The sequence below is a fragment of the Beta vulgaris genome, chromosome 1 (genome assembly GCF_026745355.1).
Source record: "Beta vulgaris subsp. vulgaris cultivar EL10 chromosome 1, EL10.2, whole genome shotgun sequence".
NCBI classification, from domain to species: domain Eukaryota; kingdom Viridiplantae; phylum Streptophyta; class Magnoliopsida; order Caryophyllales; family Amaranthaceae; genus Beta; species Beta vulgaris.
The window spans coordinates 22,409,975-22,433,835 of NC_079202.1; the positions used below are offsets into that span (position 1 = coordinate 22,409,975).

Below are 23,861 nucleotides of genomic sequence, written 5' to 3' on the forward strand. Positions count from 1 at the left end.
ATCATTTATAATTTTTTTTTCGATGAATTAAGAAAAAGAGTTAAAAAATGATTTTGGACTTAAAACATTTTATTTTAGACTCATTATTTATTATTTCCTCGATCCGGACCAATTAGAGCGAGGTATTAGTCATCATAGGATACTAAATGGAGATGGACGGTAAAACACTATGGTTTGTATGTCTTCACTCTGGAGTATGTTTTTGCTAGATTCACTATTGTTTTCATAATGAAGTTTTGTGTCGATTCTTTTCATAATGGTGTCGATTCTTTTCATTTGCAAACTTGGTGTCGACACAAAACAAGTATATTAATTAACCATTTGCAAACTATTGTTTTCACAATGAAGTTGTGGATAAGCTTAATCAATCACCAAACAAAAAACAAGTCGATTATCTGACATCAGAATAAAAATATAAATAGAAAAAGAGACAAATTTAACAATACAGTAATTACACAAAAAACTAGACATGAGAAAGAAAATAAAACTCAATCAGCCAACTAGAAGGTGCCAATGGCATATGGAGACAGTGAGAATCAACTTTGTTTATCTTCTGCCCAATTCTTTTTGCATTTACAATATATTATACGCTACTGCATACATGATACATCTCTCTCAAACCCTTGTCACAATAAATCGATAACAAAAAGTGTCTGGCTCATTCCAGGTCGTCATGACTCAATCACACATTCCTGTCACCAATGAAAACACGAATTCATCCCATATGACCTTAATAAAGATGGTACAATAATATCCAACTTCTCTGAAAAACCCAGGTACAAAAGGAGAAATCGAGAAAGCGAAAGCCAAAGTCAGGGGAGATACCAAACTGCCTTTTATCATTATTTCCCAGCGGAATGACTTCTTTGAACACCAGGAGGTGCTATTGGCATTGGGTAGCTAATATGGCAGTCAGAAGCATCAGCAAATTGCGGAGCAACCACATATGGAATCTACAACATCCCAGTAAAGAACAAACTTTTAGCCAGGAATGCTAAACCAGAGCACTGATTAGGAATAGTTTTGTTTAGGAATTTAGGTGCATTTTTTTACATAGAAACATTTTCCATAGATAAAAAGACAATATGGGGGCAGGTAAAGGTATCTACAAGGAACTTAAGACACAATATTGGCATTGGGTACCTGTGATCGAACTCCATTATAAGATTGGTCTTCTGTTTTTGGGCTTTTAGGGGATGTATTTGAAGCAAATGGATCATTGCTTGACTCCTTTCCGTTTAATTTAGTGAGCTCAGTGCCCACTGCAATATCAGCCTCGTTGGCATCAGATGATTTCATTCGCTGTTAGGTTAAAATTTGTTTATGGATATCAGAATTTCAGCAAATGAATTCTATATTATCAGATGATACTGTGAATAAAAGACGACTGAACATTACCTGAAATATTTTCCCGAGTGTTTTTAGCCCCTTTGCTCGGGCACGAAGCTCCTCCCTTTTGGCATTGTTGTCTTGAAGAACCTGTTACCCAAGTGAAGACAGTTTTGTCAGAGAAGAAAAACAATGGAAGCCAGATTCAACTTTTTTAATATAAATTAAATGGATAGATTCAACAACCATCTGACAAACGCGAGAAAGAGTGGCCTCAATGTCAACAACATTGAGCTTCCACAAAGAATCGATCATCACTTTCTTGTGAGATTCCATATAGTTTTCAAGCTCTTCCTCAGTGTAGTTACCCTCTGCACTAAGATGTCGTTTCATGTCCTCTTGTAGCTGAAATAAAGCAACAGCACCTATAATAGCCAGCAAAAAGATAAAGATTAATGACACGACAATTTAAAAGCAGATATTGACTTTTTTTTTAAAACTCAGCGCCCTAAAAGAGGACTACACATTTAAAATGGTGCAATAAGGACCTAGTATCAAATAGCTTGCTCTTCTCTTGGGGGTGTCCAAATAATCCGTAGAATGAAGATACCAGAAAGGCAAGATAATGACAACCGTAGACTACCATATACTTGCAAAATACTCAACTAGAAAACGCTCAAGTCCCCACATTGATGAGACAAAGAGGAGATGATCAATCATTCAGAGATTAGTCCTAAGAAGCATGAGTACTATCTTCAAACTTGTATTCACACACATTGCAGTGGACAAGTTCACATGGCCGTCCCTGAAAGCACATGCCTTCTTGGGGTGGGGCAGGCTGAGGGGGGACGTTCCCCGTAAACTCTGGCTTGTGAGGAGAAACACTATTTGTTAGCCACCTAAGACCATTCACACACACTCTCAACACACACCTCCTACATGCCTGATGGGTCCTTGTAATGTCGCTAACCAGTAACCATCTCCAGCCCCGAAAATGTGCCTGAGAAACTTCGACTCCGTCCAAATTCCAGCACATAAACATCTTCCAGGAGCACCATCACTTACCAGCTGAACGTCGCTCACCATTCAACCTTGTGCTTCCATGTACCAACAATTACCCATCGGCTTGCGTAGAATGAGAATCACCCCCCCCCCCTCCCCTTGAAACTTCTCCCACAAAACATTTAAACACTAAATTAACGGTGGAGAGTAGGGTGTTATAAGATATATTTACACGCACAAAGTTCTCTTTTGGAGTTAGGAGGAAGAAATCAATTGGAACCAGGATGCAAGCTGTAAAACAACTTTGATTGGGCATGTGGCCCAGAAGCCCCTCTATCTTTATTAGTAATCTTTAAAGAGTTTACTGTGAAAGAAGAGGAAAACCAGAGGTAAAGAGACTAGCAACTACATCACATGTCATTCTAGCGATGCTCCCTCGTCTCTTTCTCTCCCCGTTTCTCTGGCAACATTTCTCCAGCAAACATTTAGAGCAACATGCTTTTTCATGGCAAGCATATGTGAGTCATCCGTCTGAGAAACAGGGTCATGGCCTTCAAAGATATGGGCTGCGTTTAACCCGCGATTTGGACCACACAAACCACTTCGCGGTGCAGGGTCTGACTTGTGATCACGGGTAACATTGACCCTGCCACAGCCATCATCGAGAACTTTTCAGTCCCCTCTCAATTCTAGCATGCTATGATTAATGTTGTTCTAGAGAGACTGATAGAAGATTTCCCTTGCACTGATGCGAGTTCTATAAGGAGCATGAGAAAAAATGAGGGAAAAACAAATGGGAAAGTACAAATGAAAGAGAGATGAGATATATTATAGATTGTCGGCAAGAGCACCATCATTGTCCAGAAATCCTATCTATTATTGAGTAACATGATTTCGCAACAGGTGGTCCCATCTGTTTCCTTGTTCCTGATACCACTATCAGGCCTCCTTCCATGCCAAAAGGAATCAAAACTCAGGAAATGGTTGTGTCCATGGACCCTATGCCCTATGGGGTAGCATGGACATCTAAGATATCATGATCATTCTTAAGGAATTACTCTCAGATAAGTTGTTTGAGGTTTCTCTAACAAGAGGGTACTCACCAACTTGGCATCTTTATTTTATTCCACTTTGACCTGCAAAGGCTGCAACTGGATATAATTATCAATCCATGATTTTCATCAAGTAGAAAGTATCATGCTATTAACAAGATGGGAAGGGTCTAGGTTATCAATAAAATAAAGCATCTCCGTAAATAAGAGCAAAAACATGAGTTATGTAATCAATCAAAAGGTATCTATTACAAATGATCCAATTCCTTTGAGTTCTCATCCTGTTTGCCATCAGCTTATACGTAGCGGGTAGTCGTTTCACAAGTTCAGAACTCAAGTTGATAATAAAATGAGTGTTTGGCAAAGTAGTGGGTTCGGTAGAGGTTAGCAATTATACTAGCATTTAGAAAGCGTTTGAGATACGTTACTCATGATAACGTTCAAAGTTTATATGTAGCTTCCCATAAAATAAAATCTCAAATTTCATTATGCAATTCTTCATATATCGTTCATCTTCTCCAATGAATCTGAGAAGGCTATTAAGGGAGTGAGAAGGCTAGAATTCCATATTTTTGTTTGCAAATCTAAACCAGAGAATAGTGGCATATATTTGAATGAATTTTGCTGGCCATCCCACCACCACCATTAACAACCTAGAAACAAGTCAGATCTTCCATTTCCAAAACCCACCTCGGTTGTTCCTTTTGATTTTTGTACCTTTTCAGAAAATCTGCAATTCAGCTCATTTTCGCGCCTTTGAGAAAGAGGAAGTTGTTAGTGAGGGTTATTAAGGCAAGAGCATGTATTAACACTCTTTGGTCTTCAGGCTTCAAAAGATAATTCACCATCCTTTTTATTATTTTCCTATAAAAAACTCTACCTTTTCCCGTATCAAATAATACCTCCATCTCATATTATTTGCAGCAGTTGACTTTTCCACTACCCATATGCCTCACTTTGACCAAATTTATAAATAGTATATAAGAACATATGTAAGTATGAAAGATGTTCAAAGATTTATCAATGTAAATTTTCAACATAAAATGATAGTTATGGATCTTAATGGTCTGGCAAGTGTGCCATTCAAATTGTTGCGATATGGGATAGAGGGAGTAAGTATTTGTACTTGATCTAGTGTTATTGACAATTGCTATGGAAATGATAAACATTAAAATTCCCTATTACTTTAAATTAACCAATAATCGTAGGTTTTGGAGATGCAGTACATGTCTTCTTTGTCTTTTATTTAATCCAACAACTACTTTTATCATAGACTTTGTACTTTAACAACTACTTTGCCATCTAACCTGTACCATTTAACCTTTATGCTAATCGCTACTACAAAGCTAACAACTACTACTTCAACTATGATTAACAGACCCATCATCGTGTGACTACACAGGCCCAAATGACTGTAGTCCACAAAGAAATTAAGTAGGTTACTTTATCTGAAAAAAACGGTTGAACAATTATATCGCTCTACAGAGAATAAGTTAATTTCATTCAGAAGAAATGCTCCACAAGAAATTTTCACATTAGCCCCTTTATCAACCAGAAAGAACCACGAATATTAAGAAAATCCTAGCCTTTACCATGTCCACTAACAAATGGAGATAGACGAGCAAGATTCAATACTGACTCGATGAAGCATAAAAATATCCACAATAGAGCTAACCATTGCCTTTGTTTTGTGCAATTCCAAGACTAACTTCCTCTCAGCATTAGCATAGATAGTAGACGGGTTGTGTTGATACATTGACTTGTCAATTACACTGGGTGAAACACAGATTATTCAGAGTTTTGGCATTTGCGCACAGCAATCCAATTCTGCCCCTCAAATGCCAATGTTCATACAAAGGCATCACCTTAAGTGGGACCTTCCTTCCAAATAAAGTTGCCATACAAAATAATTGGTTACCATCATAACAAAGCTAAAAAGCTAAGAAAGACCTTCATGATAATTTTTTTCCTAATATACCTACCCAACATGGTGACTATATTTACCGTGAACAATTAGAACCTAGAAATTCAGACCACAAAGATCTCCAGCCACTTATCATGGCCCATGAGAAAGACACTTTGTCTAAACAAACATTAGAGACAAGAGTATCAGGAAGAGTAGCAAGTCTAATACATGAGAAACAACCCAAAAAGTTCACTTCCTCCCATATAGGTCCTACAACATAAACTTCGTTGTTATCTTGACCAATGATATACAGGCAAAATACTCACCGACAAACATGCATACAAAAATACCACACATACCACATTGACCATCACAATCACTTAATATGAAATTCCTAAAACCATTTACACACTATAGGAAAATAGGATATAGCAACATCCTCGCGTAGGTATGGTGACCAACCTCCAAAGCCTTCATTCGTTATCAACCAAGACACCATATCCCACTAAGACTATTTTGTTCCCACAAACCCTAACGCAAACTAAATTCTCATTAGAAAGTAATGGTTAATTCTACATAGTACCCTTGTATTATTAGCTTTTGCAAAGGATACACAAATTTTTATAAATTAATTCTATTGGGGCACCATTGTAAAAGTTTAGTGTAGTCATTAAACACTAGCAGACCATCTTTTTCCCCAAATAATCCTCCCCCTTAAATTTCCTCCTAACTACAGATTCATTTTGTTCATCTTCCTTATGGAGTCAATTATTTCCAAAAGTCTGGTTTTCATTATTATCCCTTGTATGTAGTTTTATAAAAATTATAGGTTTCATAAAGTGTTTTCAAAAACTATACCTTATACAAATTTTCAGCGATTTACTTATCAATATTTTTAAACTTAATTCCAAAAATGCAAGTGGAAAAATAGAGAAGACTTTTAGCTGGCAATTTCCAAAGTTCCACTAGGCAATTTTTGTAGTATTCTAGTAAAAACATAACGTTCGTTTAACAGTTGTCCACAGTAGGAATAAGTTATCAAACTTCATGCTACTATGTGTAAATAATTTACATTTTGTGTATCATTTTCAAAAGTCAACGCTATAGGGGTACCATATAGAGTTACCCAAAAGTATAGTTTCAAAATAAGGCCGCATCGTAGTGCATCGCCCGTGTCGTAAAGATTTTCAAATCTACCGAACTGATATTACCCACATTGTAAAGTTATAAAAAAAATCTGCGTTTTAGGCGGGTTTTAGGGATATTTCATGGTTTAAGCCGACATTTGGTGGTACGACAATCGCATTATCCCCGTTCCCGCATCACCGTAACCGTTACCTAATCGTGACAAAAAGCGCATTTTCGCACTATGCCCATAAGTTAATCTTGTTAAAAATGGCCACAAAACAATAAAAAGAAATAGTCGAGAAATACTCCTTGAGTTTCAAAAAGTTCTTCCTGTTTTGATCAATTTCCTCTCACAAAGGATTCTAAATAGGAAGAACAAAAAGAAACGGAGGAATTACTACATTAAAGATAATATAATGTAATCTTGTTGCCACCTCAACAAGAGGTATACTCTCTTGCAATAATATAACCTCTCTAAAATCCACGTAAACTACTCCCTTCGTCCCAAAATATAGTTCCCATTTTCCCTTTTTCACGGTAATTTATGCAAGTAGGGATAGTAATTTTTTTTTGTTTATTTAAATAAATGTTGTATGGGAAAAGATGATTTTAGGAGAGAGAGAGAATGGAGAATAATTGGTGAAAGTGCATTAATTATAACATTTTGGTTGAATAAACGAAGGAAAAAAACAAAATTCAATAAGCAATTAAATGATGGGACACGGTTTTTCTAGACAAATGACGGAAAAATGTGGAACTAAATATGGAAACGGGAACTATATTTTGGGACATCCAAAATGGAAATGGGAACTATATTTTGGGACGGAGGGAGTAGTTCCTAATATGGATTAATATTTGTATTACCTCCATGTGGCACTACTAAGACACATTGCAGCCGACATTTATGTCTTACATAAAAACTACAAAAATGGATCTTTAACCTCTCTTCTCCTAGTCCCAAACAACTATTATCCCTTATATTCCATTAAGCACCTTCAATAGTCAAGGTAGCCACACTCTCAACATGCATACACTCAATCCATAATATTAATCTTGATTGCAATCCCTTTCTTAAACCCTCTTCTTTTCTTCCTCAAAATGACTTAAGAGGAAACACACCAACATCAACGTCCCACAATTATAAGTAATTGAGGAAGGCTTGAGGATCTCAAGATCTTCTATTCACACCTATGTTGCTCGGACTCTTCATTTCACCTCAAGTACCCGTGTCGGATCCTCGACACTCGGACATGGGTGGGACACTTGGACACTTTGTTTTGGGCTAAAAATAGAAAAATTTCTAAAAAATAGCCGAGTCGGACACTTGGACACGTACCCGTGTCGGACATGGGTACCCGAGTCTAAGCAACATAGATTCACACTTCTAGTGTTTTCTCCAGTCTTATAGCAACATTAGATTCTTATGAAACAGATAATGTACCCCACTAAAATCGAAGCTACCTCTGAATAATAATAACATATCGAGTAAGTATGAATAAATTTATCAGAAACAAGGAAAATAAGTCAAGTTCTATGAAAACAGGTACCCTCCCCCCCCCCTATCCTTTATTGTCTTTTAGATGTGACGAGGACTATAATTTGTGCCCTATGGGTCACCCAGTAAATAGCTAGATAAGATCATTTGGCAAGTCAAGTTCTGTAACAGATCATCTTCCTCAAAGTGAAGATCACTATCCTGCAAGGCAGATCTTTGTCACTTTCCCTTAACATGTAATGTACAAAGAATAAAATGTAAAAAGATGGAGAGAAGATGAAAAGGATGTGAGAAAACAAAACAGCAAGTGGAAACCAGGAAACCACAATTTTCTCACCTGTTGCAGCTGTTACTTGAGATTTAATAGAATGGCCTTTGTTCCTGAACCATTCAGCAACAAAAGGCACACCAAGGTACATCACCTTTTTTCCAAGCTCTTTAGCTGCCTGTCTTGAGTAAATGTAGCCAATTGTGTTCAACATATCAACACCATAGGCTGCAAAAGCAAGGTAGACACTATGTCAGAAAATTAGGACAATTGCAGTTTGCTGCTATATATATATATTCAAGATCTAGTCAGAAGGGGTCTTAAGATGAGAAGTGGGGAGTTAAAGTCACGCCATGAAAATATTACAGTCACACCATGAAAATATTACAGTCACACCATGAAAATGTTGGAGTTACATAATAAAAATCTTACATGGACTCCAACAGGCGCAGTAGTGGGGAATCTTGGGATATTGAAAAATGCCGATCCAATGACCCTGATGTGATTTTTGTCAGCGGTTCGAACTCTTTTTGTGTTTTTATGAACTTACGGATGAACAACAATAAAAATAAAAGGGATAGGCTCTTAAATCGCAGTTTAAGAGGTTCTCTTGTGAGTCTCGGCTCCAAGATCACACAAAGTCGCGGTTTGTGTATTTGAACTCTCATATCTATGCAAGCACGACAAGTTTAACACTTTTCTTAAACTCAACAAAACTCATTTTATTCATTAACATGCAAGCCTTATATAGGCGTCTAAAATAAAAGGTAAACAAGCAAACCCTAGTCCTAATAAGGTTAGGAAACTAAGAACAAGATAAGAAAGAAATAAACACACTCCTAATCCAAGTAGAACAAGCTCAACTTGGTTACTACTAACTAGACTTCTAATACTATTATAACTCTACTCCCATTAGAATCCTAATCTAACTAGGACTTGAACTTCTAACTCACCTAGACTTCTAATTCACCTAGAATTTCAAACAAATTAAAACATTAAAAAGACTCCTAACATAACTAGGAGTTCTAATCCTAATAAAATTAGAAAAACTAATCCTACTAGAACTAGGAAATAAGCAAATCCTAACACAACTAGGATTTGTAGGAAACGAGTCATTTCTCACATGCATCATCCCCTCCCTCTTCAAAACATCCCTTTTCCTCAAGGGTCTTCCAAGCACGGCACCAAATCAACTCCCCCAAGTGCTGCACACATACCACGCCCAATAAAACCTTATGTGTCGAACCCCAAGCTTCTTAACAACCTTGAAAGGACCCTCAATTTTTGACGTAACCAAGCAATCATCCACACACGATAACCATGAACTATAAGAACAAGTTCATAGATGCGAAACAGATGTGGAAGCCATGATGTTTATGGACGGATATGACAAAGAACTACATCATGACAAACAAAATCAGTAGAAGATGCGTCATAATGTTGTACCCCACGCTGCTTGGAAGCTTTCTTTGCACATGGAACATCGACTAAAGGCATAGATTCCGTTGCATCAACGTGAGGGATCGAATCTTCCTCATTTGAAAATTCAAAGATCAAATCTTTATTCTTAGAAAAAGAAAAAGTTTCAATCTTTTCGTCATCTTGAACAATGAAAACCAAATTTGAAAATTCGTCCTCTATAGTGAAAGGAACATCTTCCAAATAACTATTAAGCTTTACATCCAAAGAATATTGATTCAACTCATATATCAAATCCCACTTTGGTTGTAGACATATGGACAATTCCTCAAGAATTTCATCGGTTGTTAACTCATCATAATAATGGAAACAACAATTCATAGTTGATTTATCATAATGCACAAACTGTCCACAAATTTTCAATTAAAATTTGAGATCTTAAACCTAAGTAAAACACCTCGAACTTTCATGAAATTTTGTCACAACATACCCCTTGGTTTCCTAAACACTCGACCCAAATTTCATCAAAACATAATAAACCAATTGGCTGCAGCTTTTGTTTTACTAACAGTATGTAATCTGTCCGAAAAACAGAAATTTGCATCAAATGTCTGCGTTCACTGTGACTTCGTTACTTACCGTATTAGGCTGAAATTTTGACACAATATAGCCCTATATGTTAGCTATCCATAGAACCAAAAAAATCCAAATTCTGATGTCACACACGCCCTCACGCGCCGTCACAGTGACCCTTGCTCTGATACCACTTGATGTGATTTTTGTTGGCAATTCGAACTCTTTTTGTGTTTTTATGAACTTACGGATGAACAACAATAAAAATAAAAGGGATAGACTCTTAAATAGCAGTTTAAGAGGTTCTCTTGTGAGTCTCAGCTCCAAGATCACACAAATTCGCAATTTGTGTATTTGAACTCTCAGTTCTATGCAAGCACGACAAGCTTAACACTTTTCTTAAACTCAACAAAACTCATTTTATTCAATGACATGCAAGCCTTCTATAGGCGTGTAAAAACAGAGGTAAACAAGCAAACGCTAGTCCTACTAAGGTTAGGAAATTAAGAACTGGATAAGAAAGAAATAAACACACTCCTAATCCAAGTAGAACAACCTCAACTTGGTTACTACTAACTAGACTTCTAATACTATTATAACTCCACTCCAATTAGAATCCTAATCCAACTAGGACTTGGACTTCTAACTCACCTAGAATATCAAACAAACTAAAACATTAAAAAGACTCCTAACAGAACTCGGAGTTCTAATTCTAATAGAATTAGGAAAACTAATCCTACTACAACTAGGAAATAAGCAAATCCTAACATAACAAGGATTTGTAGGAAACGAGCCATTTCTCACATGCGGGACCAGCTTCAAAATAAACTGATAGTAAATGGATTTTTTCAAATCATATGTTGGGTACTCGGGTCGGGTTACGCACGAACGTCTTTGCCAACTGCATTTTATCGTATTTTATTTTTATTTATGAAAGATATAGGATAATGGGTTTTGCATTAAGGATCTTGATTCAAGTCCAAGGTCCAACAAAAAAGCACATGCATTACATGAGGAATTATAATTATCAGTGTTGATACTTATATTGATAACAGCTAGAATTCGGTCAATTTGGCTCATTTTGTGGACTTTAATAGGTCCATCAATAAGTTCACATTTTGAACTTACGGAAAAAGTGGTAAACACTTTATTTGGATAAATTTTAGGCCGAATTCAAGTGTTGATTTCATGGACTGATTGAAGGATCAAGAAGCAAGCCCATTGAAGCTATACGTTATAGCCCAAGTTCTGTTAGGGTTTTATTTGCTTTTGTTGTTTGATTTTAAGCATGTAATAAATCCTTGAGTATACCCTTCAAGTAACTCGATTAGGATGGCTAATTAGAGTTGTAGGCGTGTGATTAGGAGATTTTTTAGCTCATCATTTTCTGGTTTAGTCAAGCTTGTAACAGCTCATTAAATAGGCTTGATGATAGGCATGAATTAAGGGAGAAAGTGTAACTCCTAAACCCTTCATTAGTGGACATTTTCCCTAGGCTGTTTATGAAGTCTTTTGGCTTCCTTTTGTTGCTCCATTCTTCTATATAATGTGAGCAAAGGATGAATAAAAGTCAGATTTGAGTTTGCTTATAAAAAAGGGAAATTTCCTCAGGTACCCCTGAGGTTTGACGTAATTCTCAAATTATCCCTCACATTTGGGGAATTCCTCAGATACCCCCGAGGTTTGTGTTTGGGTCTAAAATACCCTTACTCTTGACGGAACCCTAACGCCGTTAACTTTTTTTTCCTCTCTTTCTTCAGTTTCTCTCCTTCCTCCCACCCTCCTCCATGGATGAACCTCCAAGCTTTCTCTCTCCATCCCCCACCATCCCCCTTCTCTCTTTCATAACAATTTAAGCCAAACATCATTATCCCAAAATTAAATCTCACCAAATCAGTAAATCACCACCACCAATTCACTGCAACCACCACCCTTCTTCACCCACCACAGCCACCTTCATTCATCTTCACCACCACCCCTTTAATCCACTGCAACCACCCAGACCATTCAACCCACCCAACCCAGACTCTTCGACCCACCCAAACCCTTCGGACCACCGAACCCAACCCTTCAAACCCCTGCAACCACCCAGACCTTTCAACCCACCCAACCCCTTCGAACCCAACCACCCAACCCTTCGAATCCCTCCCTTCGAGTCGTAACCCCTTGGAACCCCTTCCCTTCGAACCGAACCACCCAAACCCTTTCGAACCGCCGTCAAACCTCCGTCGAAGCCCTACCCTACGAACCCTAACCCCCATCGAAGCCCAACCCTTCAAACCCTAACCCGCTGCGAACCCCAAACCCGTCGATTGATGTTGCTAGGGGTGGCGAGAGTGGTTGTTCGAACCCAGCAACCCCCTTCAATTTGGGTTTCGATTAGGGTTGTTTGAGGGTGGGGGTCGAATGATGGTAGTTTGAGGGGAGGTTGTTCGACCCTTCGAAACACCCAAGCACCACCTTCTTCCTCGAATTGGGTCAATTTGGGTTATGGGGTTTATTAAGTTGTTCGATTGGGGTCGATTTGGATGGTGGGGGATGGAGAGAGAAAGCTTTGATGTTCATCCATGGAGGAGGGTGGGAGGAAGGAGAGAAACTGAAGAAAAAAGAGAAAAAAAAGTTAACGGCGTTAGGGGTTCCGTCAAGAGTAAGGGTATTTTAGACCGAAACACAAACCTCGGGGGTATCTGAGGAATTCCCTAAATGTGAGAGGTAATTTGGGAATTACGTCAAACCTCAGGGGTACCTGAGGAAATTTCCCTATAAAAAATCCTTGCTTTTCATAGTTTTACTTTGAGTCTGTCTCAAGTTTAAACCAACCGTTATTATTTTGAGTTTGTCTTGAGTGATAAGCTTAGGGGAGACTGAGTGAGTCTTATGTGTGGCCTAAACCCCAAAACATTGAGTCTATTCTTGCGATTTGGTTCTATCTTTTGTTTTTGAGTGATTTGAGTTCAATTGTGAGTATTTTTGTTCCCTTAATTTAGAATCACCATCCAATACTTTGGAGAGTAAATTTACACTTACATCAAATCTTTTGGTGGGTGAAAGAGAGGGAAAAAAAAAAACCCAATGACAAAGCCAAACACATACCACGAAAGACTGAAAGTGAATGAATAAAACAAAACAAAAAGAAATAAGACACAAACAAACTAAAAAAAACATAAACAATGGCAACTAAATTGAACTCCTCGTATACGCAACAACTCTTAACTAGTAAGCAACTCAGCTAAAATACTAACCACAAATGATTGTCATTGTTTATGTTCAATATCTCATAGTACATTAGCAACAAAAGAAACCCTCATTGGTATAAATAAATAAATAAATATATATATATATATATATATATATATATATATAGGCAAGATCACATGAGAATGCTCCTTACATGAGAAATGAGAATGAATCTCAACCACACGATTGGTTTAGAGTTACAAAACTTATTCATTAGAGTTATATCCCTCTAAAAAATTTTGAATTCAAAAAAAAAAAAATTGTTTTTTTATTTTTTTTTTCAATATTTTGTTTTTGGAGTTACATCACTTTTTCATTAGAGTTACATCACTTATTCATAAGAGTTATAGCATGTAAAATTTATTCTCATTTCTCATATAAGTATGCATTCTCATATGAACTCACTTCTATATATATATATATATATATATATGTACGTATACATATGTATACGTACGTGTACATATGCATAAGCACAAATCAATGGCTATTGACTAGTTGTTTGTTGAACAAAAAAACATCTTAACTTATTATTTGAGTAAAAGGAATCACTTGAAAAGTATCGTGAACAAAAAGCAACCCCTTTAGATAAATAATGAGACGGTTTCATGGTTATACTGTCTAATTGAAAAAGTTACTATTTGATATGATTCCGCGAATGGAATCTAGCTTAGCTTCCCTAGATCTTCCCTTGCTCAAGTTTCACCAAGGGTTATCAAAATGTTTTGTATATTATGAATGATAACCGACTTACATATATATACTAAAATGAACCTAATAGAAATAAGACTAAGAAAGATAAAATCAGCAAAACTACACGCCTATAAAACAAGATAATTACAACCAATACTACTAATAAGCCTAAAACAAGTAAAACCTCTTGCAAACAGAAAGTAAAACCTTTTACGCAAAAGGACTTCTACTAACACCAGACTCCTAACTCGACTATGATTTTAACTCAATTAAGAATCCCAATCCAACTAGGACTTAGATTCCAACTTATACTCCTAACAGAATTAGGAGTTCTAATCCTACTTCTGTGGGAGTACATTACGATCTTCATTTCTAAGAGAGGCTAAGGACTTCAATTACACATCGCTATTAGTGAGTATTGTAACACCTGAATTTTTAAGCACTAAATTACCATGTTCATGATTCTGAAAAGGTATGTTAACTATATGGGATTGTATAGTAATGAAACATTAAATATCTTGGAATTAATTATGAAACGACGTGTGAGCATACACCCGGGTTAGGGCGCGTAGTCCCTAAGTGTTACTAACCACGAGGGGGAAATCCTAGCGGAAGTAGGACATGTTCGGGTTAAGTCTCACAAGCACAACAGTAAAAGGTGGGGAGACAACCCTCACCAGTTTGCTACACTCGCGTTCATATCAAAAGATTAATGTTATGAAATCTCTAAGTAATTGATCTAGATATGACTACTTGCTATTATGACTATGTGTTATCAACTGGTTTTCCAAATACACCTAAGCTTGTATTTTCTATTACAATTGTTTTGTCATTTCTTTGGTGGGTGGCAGAGTCAAACTTTGTTGCACGTTGGGATGAGAATATGTGATGAAAGGGTTTACGTTTGTAACATACTTTTAGTGTTGTAATGGTATATATATATATACTTTGTTACCTCGACTCGGCATTTTTCGCCAAATACCCGGGTCGGTACGACACGACACCAACTCGGGTATGAAATACGTGTCGGATCCTTCAAATTGCAGTCAGACACGGCGCTGAACCCTAGTTGCTAGATCTGAAATTTTGATGTTGCTTCATGAGAAAATGGTGAATTATGTTAGGGCTTTCTGCGTCCCTAGTTAGGCGACTCCATTGATGTTGTTTTCATCCATTTTTGATGGATGGTAGGAGGGAATGGAGTTGCAAAGGACAGAGGTTGAAGGAGGAAGAAGAAACCAGTCGAAAAGTTGAAGTGAAGAGGAAGAAGATGAACATACTTGGTGAGCCAACTTGGTGAGAGAAAACGTGGGTTTCTTTCAACTCACATATTTTACTTTTTTAATTAAAAAAATAGGTGGGCCAAGGGGTTTTATCATCTTTCTCCTTTTATAAGATGTCACGTGATATACTGATATGTTATCATCTAAAGATTCTTTTGCAATATTAGTTATTTTTTCTCAAATATTATACATACCTAATTAATAAAGACCAAAGTATGTTCATCTTAAGGGTGATATGGATGCGACAAGGAGATTCAAGATGATTAAATTAGTTGATCTATTTAATTATTGGGTTTGGATCATCTTACAATTTAAGGTCGTAAGTAGTGTTTTAGTGTTAGTTTTGATTGTTAAAGGCTGGAATTCTCTTTCATAAATTTGGTTTCTAAGTTGTTTATATTGCTTTATTAGAAGTACTACTAGAAATCCTAGTTGTGAAAGGATTATAGTTGAGTTAGAATTCTACTTTTAGTGAGATTCCTAATAGATGTAGGAATTCCCTTGTTTTCCTTTTCCTAGTTTATTTAGTATTCCTAAACCTAGTAGAGTTAGGAATCGGTTTTTGTAAGCCTATATATATGGCTCGTTTTCATTAATAAAGAGACTAGATTTATGAGATTAAAATTGGAGTTTAATTTTCTTTGTGAAAATATTGAGACTTTTTTGTGATTTCCAAACCTTGAAACAATTACTTTGTGTTTGAGATTAAAAATTGATTGCTTAATTACTTTGTGTTTGAGAGTGAATCAAGACCCAATTCGTGAAATACTTTGTGTTTGATCGAATTGTTCAATCCTTTATACTTAAAGAAAACCCTAAAGATCCAATCTTTCTTTCAAGGTTCTTGGATTTCCGTAAAACTCAACCAAAGTACATTCACATCCACATCAAATTGGATGTACTTTAAGATATGCCAAACTGAGTGTTTCAGCATTTTATAGACTACTTGTATATGGTATTATGGAATCAAATCTCTTATTAAATAGACTTTTAAGATACGTTAATGACGTGATTCCAATTAATATAGGGAAATTCTCAATGGTGACCTCGAACTTTTCGAGTTTCTCATCCTCAATTATTGTTTTATTCCCAAATGTGACCTTATAGAATAAAAAATCGTTAGTTTCGTTAACTTTTCAACAGAGTAAATGCCTTAATTTTTGTTCGATCAAAGTTTTGGGGCTCATTTTATCCCTTATAGGTCAACTTTAAAGTCTAAATTGATTTTCATGCCTAAAAATTGGCCGGCTAAAGAATTGAGCGTCCTTTTGGCAAATTTGACGTCAAAATTGATAAAAAAAAAGAGTGGAAGCACATTGGTTTGTATGCAAGACATTAGTTCTAACGGGAAGTAAATGGAATTAACGGTTTTTTGCTTTATAAAGTCACATTTGGAACTAGAACAATAATGAGGGTTACCAATGTGAATAAAAAAACTGAGGGTCACCAATGGAAAACTCGAAAGGTTCGAGGTCACCATTGAGAATTTCCCTAATTTATGTTCATTACCATAAGAACACTTCAAGTGAATGATGTGTGGATGTATGCCTTCTCACTAATACTTCAGGAACCCTTTGCACTTCAAAGCCTCCCAAGATAACATTGCTTAAGGGGAAATCATCACCACCATTTCCCCACAAGAGCAACAGTCACGTCTATTAACCTCCCAAACCTCCATCCACTTTCTCCTTATTATTCTATACACAATCTTTGTACACCATAATATATGACATAAATTGGGTCTTAAGAATTTCACCCAAGATAAAATCTCTATGTGAATATAGCTCCTACTTGCGCAAGTTAATTAGAGGCGTAAACCCACAAACAAAACCACAAAGAGTTAGATGATAATTATGCTCATAAGCTGCCCAACAATTGTTCGAAAATACGGTTTCTGACACGACCGGGATAACAGTCACGGTGATGCGGGGACGGGGATGATGCAGCTGTCGTACTGCCAAATATCTGCTTACACCTGCTTATACCATGAGATATCCTTGACACCCTCCTAAAACGCGGTATTTTTACACCTTTACGATGCGATAGTTTTAAAAACTTTAGGACACACACGATATGATACGATACGATGCGGCCTTATTTTGACACCATGCTGCCAATCCATGCCTCACAGAAGTGAACCAAACATATAAAAGAATTTAAGGACTGAGCACTCTTTTAGGCGGGGTTTTATACCTTATGTCAATAAACATAGATAATTCAGCCTTAAATTACTTACAAAAAATTGAGAGAAATAATCATTAAATAATACCTGCACTTGAAAGTCTAGATACTTCAGCTTCAGCATTACACTTAAAACTCTCTTTACTGCCATGCACATACTGGTTGAGTCGATCTTTTAATTTTTCTGCAAGTTTGTCTTCCCTATCCTTTTGAATTACCTATCATAATCGTAAATTATGATCATTTTATTATTTTACACTATAAAAATTGACAATGTATACAAGATCACTACAAAACCAACTTTTGATACTAAATACAGTGCGATACTCACTACCTATGTCACACTTAGGGTGCGTTCTCTTCCACTTAAAAAATTAAGTTTCAGGTCCAATAAGTTCAGATAAGTTCAGATAAGTTGCAATCAGGTCCAATCAGGGCAATAAGTTCCAATCAGGTCTAATAAGGTCCAATAAGTTCCAATCAGGTGCAATAAGTTCCAATCAGGTCTAATAAGATCCAATAAGTTCTAATCAGGTGCAATAAGTTTCAATCAGGTCCAATAAGGTCCAAATAGTCAATGTTCAATAAATATTTGTATTATTGTCCATTATTTTATTATTCATATCAGTATTAGCTGATTATGTTATTATTAGAATTTTAATTAAAGTACCACAATGATTATATAGTATTATACTTGTATTATTGTCTATTATTTTATCAAATATTTGTATTATTGTTTATTATTTTAGGAAAAATTAACAAGAACAGTCCCAACTATGGGCGTTCCGCCATTTTCAATCCCAACTAAGGATTATTTATTAGCAGTCCCAACTATGCATCATTCTTTACAAAATTGGTCCCAGTTGACTAGTTACCTGTTTAACAGGTTAAACTTTTTACAAATCTCTTAAACCGGTTTTCTTCTTCCTCTTTCTCTCTCCTCCCTATTCCTCCTCTGCCACCCCCTACCTCCCCCTCACATGCCACCCGCGAAATTCCCCCCCTCCCTGCCACCCTTGAAATCCCAAACCTTCAAAAATAACAACAAATCTTCTTTCGGTTGCAATTCACAAATAATGCTCCTCTCTTTCATTCATTAAACTTTAAAGTGATATCTCCCCTATTTACTTTGTTTAAAAAAATAATTTCTCTTAGATTAGTTTCTATAAATGGATCAGATGGAAAAATGTGAAGCATATGTCCTTTGATGTTCAATCTTGAAGTTGGGCACTGTATATTGCCTAAAACTGATTCATTAGGAGTTACCCTCTTTATGTCTAAATTTGTTGAAGCAGAATTTGCCAAACCTTTCAGCAGAATGGAAGAAAATTATGGCTTGTTAGGAGTGATTGAGGAAGAAGAGGTAGTCCATTCCAGTATACAGAATAAACTAAAATCTAATATAGGTGAAACAACTAGCATTGAGGCAAAGAAGGAAGCAATTTTAAAAGGAAACTGATATGTGCATTAGAAAATGATGAAATATCAGGAAGCAATGCACGTGAGTTCTCTAATTTTTCAGGCTCTCCAGTAGCATTTGCTTGTTGTATTACCCGCACAAAATTAGACACAGTATTCAAAAAATGAGATCTGTAATCATAGGAATCCTGCTGTTGCATAGAGTTTATCCAGTGAAGAATATTAGCAGAACAAACTTATGAAAATAGAGAGAAAGAGAGTGAATGCCAGGGGGAGGTCTGACGATAGTGGTCAGCGTTGTAGGCTGGTTTGATAGTCAGCATGAAGAAGGGAAGAAGAAGACATGAATGGGTGGGGGAAAAATAACCTTCTCTTTATTTACAAAGAGGGGTGGCAGGGGACGGAGAATACGAAGGGTGGTAGGGAGAAGAGACGGGTTGAGGGTGGGGGTGATTGCGGTGGTTCTAGTAGTTCTAATGCTGGTGGTGGGTGGCAAGGTGGTGTGCTGGGTGGTGGGGTGGCAACTTGGCGTCAAATAGGTGGTAGCAAAGAAAAAAAAGAAAAAAAAACGCAGTTTACCTGTTATAACAGGTCATTAACCTACTGGGACCAAATTTATAAAAAATGATACATAGTTGGGACTGCTCAGAAATAATCTTTAGTTGGGACTAAAAATGGTAGAATGCCCATAGTTGGGACTGTTCCTGTCAATTTTTCCATTATTTTATTATTCATATTACTATTAGCTGATTATGTTAATATTAGAATTTTTTATTAAAATACCACAATGTATAATATTTATGTTAAGAACGATGATGGAGGGTGTAAGGTTTGGAAACCACCAGTGGAAGGGTCCTACAAGATCTATGCGGATGCAGCCATCTTCAAAGACCGCACGGTGGGGCTAGGAGGAGTCATGCGGGACGCGGCTGGAGAGGTTATGGGGGTAACCTGTATGCATTTGGAGGTGGAACTGGGGGTGGACGAAGCAGAGGTATGTGCTGCTCGTCATGCGCTGAAGATTGTCGTGGAAATGGGCCTTCGACACATTGTTCTGGAATCTGATAGTCTAAAAGTGATCTCGCACCTGCTGACCAAAAAGGGCGATGAATCGAGCTTTGGCAATGTAGTTGAGGATATTCTATGGCTAGGAGGCTTTTGTTCTAGCATATCTTTCAACCATGTTCGTAGAGAGGGAAATAGAGTAGCACATACTATAGCACAACGGAGTAAAGAGTATGGGTGTATGCGTGTTTGGATGGAAGAAGTGCCTCTTGAGGCTGTAGCGTATGTAATCTCGGATTTGGCTTTAATGAATGAATAGTTTCGGTTTTCTCGTCAAAAAAAAAAAAAAAACAAAAGGTTCAATCAGGTCCAATAAGGTCTAATAAGTTTCAATCAGGTCCAATAAGGTCTAATAAGTTTCAAGCAGGGTCAATAAGGTCTCATGAGTTTCAATCATGTCAATAAGTTTCAATCAGGTCCAATACGTTCCAATCAAGTTCAGTCAAGTTCAATAAGTTAAAATCAGGTCCAATCAGGTTTAATGAGTTCCAATCAGTTCAGTTCAGGTTCAATAAGTTCAGTTCACATAAGTTGAGGGTCACTAAGTTGAAGAGAACACACCCTTACACATCTAAAAGTCATCAAGAAAGCTATGTTATGTTCAAACCTACTAGCAACAGATGTATACATAAAAGGATACACTTAAACACCTACTATAATATGCAAAGAGGATGAAAACACTTTCAAACTGTTGCACTTGTAGTGATTGAAGTGGTAGTTGAGCTTGTGGATGAACACCTTCAAAGGTTACAATGGCGTGCCTGCGGAGTTGCAGCCTAGGAAAAAAGTTTGAGACAGAAAAGTTGGTACGCCAATACCACTATGAAGGGTGCGCCCGCACCAACATTCCCCTGCCCCAGACTTTATAGCAGACTATATAGCAGAGAGCTTGCTGCACCCACGCCATTTATAACGGCGTGCCCGCACATTTTGGGTCTGATGATATTTTGAGACTCAATATCCTATTATCCTTACCTAATATAAATACCTAAGGGGGTCCGTTTAGAATGGAGACATTTTCAGTTATTTTCATTTTCCTACTTTTAGATCTAACCTTTCCACGACAAAAAAATTTCTAAATTCTAGCTTTTACCTTGGCATTGAGTCATCAATCTTGTGATTCCTACTACTATGAGTTATAATCCCATTACATGCTTATAAGTTATAATCCCTTAAGTTTTTGCAACAAACCCAGCTAGGGAGAGGCCTTTTATAGTGCTCACTTACAAGAGGTGTAAGAGGTGTAGCAGACGGAATGAAATGGGTGGGAATGGATAACATAACATATTCTTTTAATTCTCTTCTGAGGTGTCAAAACCGATTGCCATCCTCTTTACATTATCTCTAGCCAAGGCCTTGGTAAAACAATCCGCTAGATTATACGTTATACGTACATAGTCAACAGTGATAACACTATCCTTGATAAGTCATTGGATATAACTATGCCGCACACCAATGTGTCTCGACTTACCATTATATACTTGACTATATGCTCTTGCCAAAGCAGCATCGTTGTCACAATGAATCGCTGTCGGCGATATCGGTTTTGGCAACAAAGGAATCTCAATCATTCTTCAACCATAGTCCTTGGTTTTCCCCAAATACCTTAAGACACGACGAATAGCTTCCAATGTTGCATACTAGGATTACTAGTATACCTACTAAGTTTGCCTACCGCAAATGCGATATCCGGCCTAGTACTCGTCATAGCATACATCAAACATACAATCACCCTTGCGTACTCAAGTTGAGACACAGCACTACCTTCATTAGGTACTAATTTTTCACTTGGATCCATGGGTGTTGATACAAAAGAGCAACCACTAACATCAAATTTCTTAAGAACTTTTTCGATGTAGTGAGATTGAGACAAACTCAATTTACCTTTGCTTCTTTTAATTCTAATTCCTAGAATGACGTCCGCCTCCCCCAAATCTTTCATTGAGAACTTAGACGAAAGAAAAGATTTAGTCCACTCAACTTGGGATAAATTAGTTCCAAATATTAACATGTCATCTACATATAAGCAAATCATTACACCATGACCATTGTCATCGAATTTGCTATGTACACACTTGTCTGGAATTGTTCAATTTGAAACTGTTAAACACTACCTCATTAAACTGTTGATGCCATTGCTTAGGTGCTTGTTTTAGCCCACACAAAGATCTAATTAATTTGCGAACTTTTTGTTCTTGACCTTTGACAACAAACCCAACCGGTTGTCTCATGTAAAACTCCTCATCTAACTCTCCATTCAAGAACGCAGTCTTGACATCCATTTGATGGATCACAAGATTATGGATTGCCGTAAGAGCAATCAATAATCTTATAGTGGAGATTCGAGCTACGGGCGCATATGTATCGAAATAATCGATAACCGGCTTTTCGGAAAAGCCTTAGCCACTAAGCGGGCTTTGAACTTGTCAATAGTTCCATCAATTTTCATTTTCTTCTTGAAAATCCATTTACACCCTATTAGTTTACATTTGGGAGGTAGGTCCGCCAGAACCCATGTGTTATTCCCCCATGATCGAGTCCATTTCATCATCAATAGCTTCCTTCCAAAATGGAGCATCTTCAGATTTCATGGCCTCATCATATGTTACAGGATCCCCTTCCACATTATAGACATATGGAAACTTAGTTAAAATACTATCTCTTGATCCTTCAACTAAATATACATGAACATCCGGGCCAAATGATTTCTCTTTCCTAGCCCATTTACTTGTCTTAGGTTGTGATGATGTAGATGCAACATTTTCATCTATAATTTGTTCATCTAACTCTTGATCATTAGTTTGATCAATTTCTTGAATTTCGGTACTTGGAGTTATGTCCTTTGGTCTAGGAACCGATGAATCCACAATAGTGTGAAGGACCAAAAGTCGTTTTGTTCTATAACATAGAACCTATAGGATTTGTTATGAACAGCATATCCTATAAAGATGCATTCAACTCCTCTTTCACCTAACTTTTTACGTTTAGGTTCCGGCACTTGAATTATTGCCCTACATCCCCAAACTCTAATGTAACTTAGATTTGGTTTTCTTTTGCACCATAATTCATAAGGGGTTACTTTGTTCTTTTTCATTGGAACAGGATTCAAAATATAACATGCAGTTAAAACCGCTTCACCCCAAAATCCATCACTCAAACCCGAATAGGATAACATAGAATTTACCATTTCTTGTAAAGTTCTATTCTTTCTTTCCACTATACCATTTTGTTGTGGTGTATAAGCCGCTGTTGTTTCATGTATTATTCCTAAAGCTTGGAAATAACTAGGATTATGAAACTCCCCACCTCTATCGGTTCTAAACCGTTTAACCTTGTCACTTAGTTGCAATTCTACTTCATTTTTATAAATCTTAAATTTATCTAGGGCTTCATCTTTAATAGACAACAAATATACATAACAAAACCGTGAATGATTATCTATGAATGTTATATATTTCTTGTTTCCTAAAGACGGTGTACTAAGAAAATCACAAAGATCACTATGTACTAAATCAAGCAACTTAATATCTCTTTCCACATTATTAGGGAAAGAGCACCTGGTTATTTTGGTTAGCATACATGTTCTACACTTCTCAATACTTGGATCAAAAGAACGAATTAAATCATCCTTAGCCATAGAATATAACTTTCTATAATTAACATGACCCAGTTTTAAATGTCAAAGAGAAGAATTGTCATTAATAACACACACATTATTAACTAAAGCATTCGAAATGCTAAGTTTAAACATACCATTACATAAATAACCAAGTCCAGAAAACAAACCACCTTTAGATAAAATAAACTTGTC

General features: G+C 36.7%; 1 protein-coding gene across 1 annotated transcript in view; it reads right to left on the reverse strand.

The window, feature by feature from the left end:
* Positions 1-391: 391 nt before the first annotated feature.
* Positions 392-23,861, reverse strand: part of LOC104899248 (chaperone protein dnaJ 10) — a 42,300-nt gene continuing 18,830 nt past the window's right edge. The window contains exons 5-11 of the mRNA XM_010686400.4: positions 17,655-17,784; positions 8,250-8,408; positions 1,576-1,754; positions 1,399-1,479; positions 1,144-1,302; positions 826-953; positions 392-692 (exon numbers count right to left, since the gene is read on the reverse strand). Of these exons, the coding sequence (XP_010684702.1) occupies positions 843-953; positions 1,144-1,302; positions 1,399-1,479; positions 1,576-1,754; positions 8,250-8,408; positions 17,655-17,784 (819 nt within the window). The 3' untranslated portion in view covers positions 392-692; positions 826-842. The remainder of the gene's footprint in view (positions 693-825; positions 954-1,143; positions 1,303-1,398; positions 1,480-1,575; positions 1,755-8,249; positions 8,409-17,654; positions 17,785-23,861) is intronic.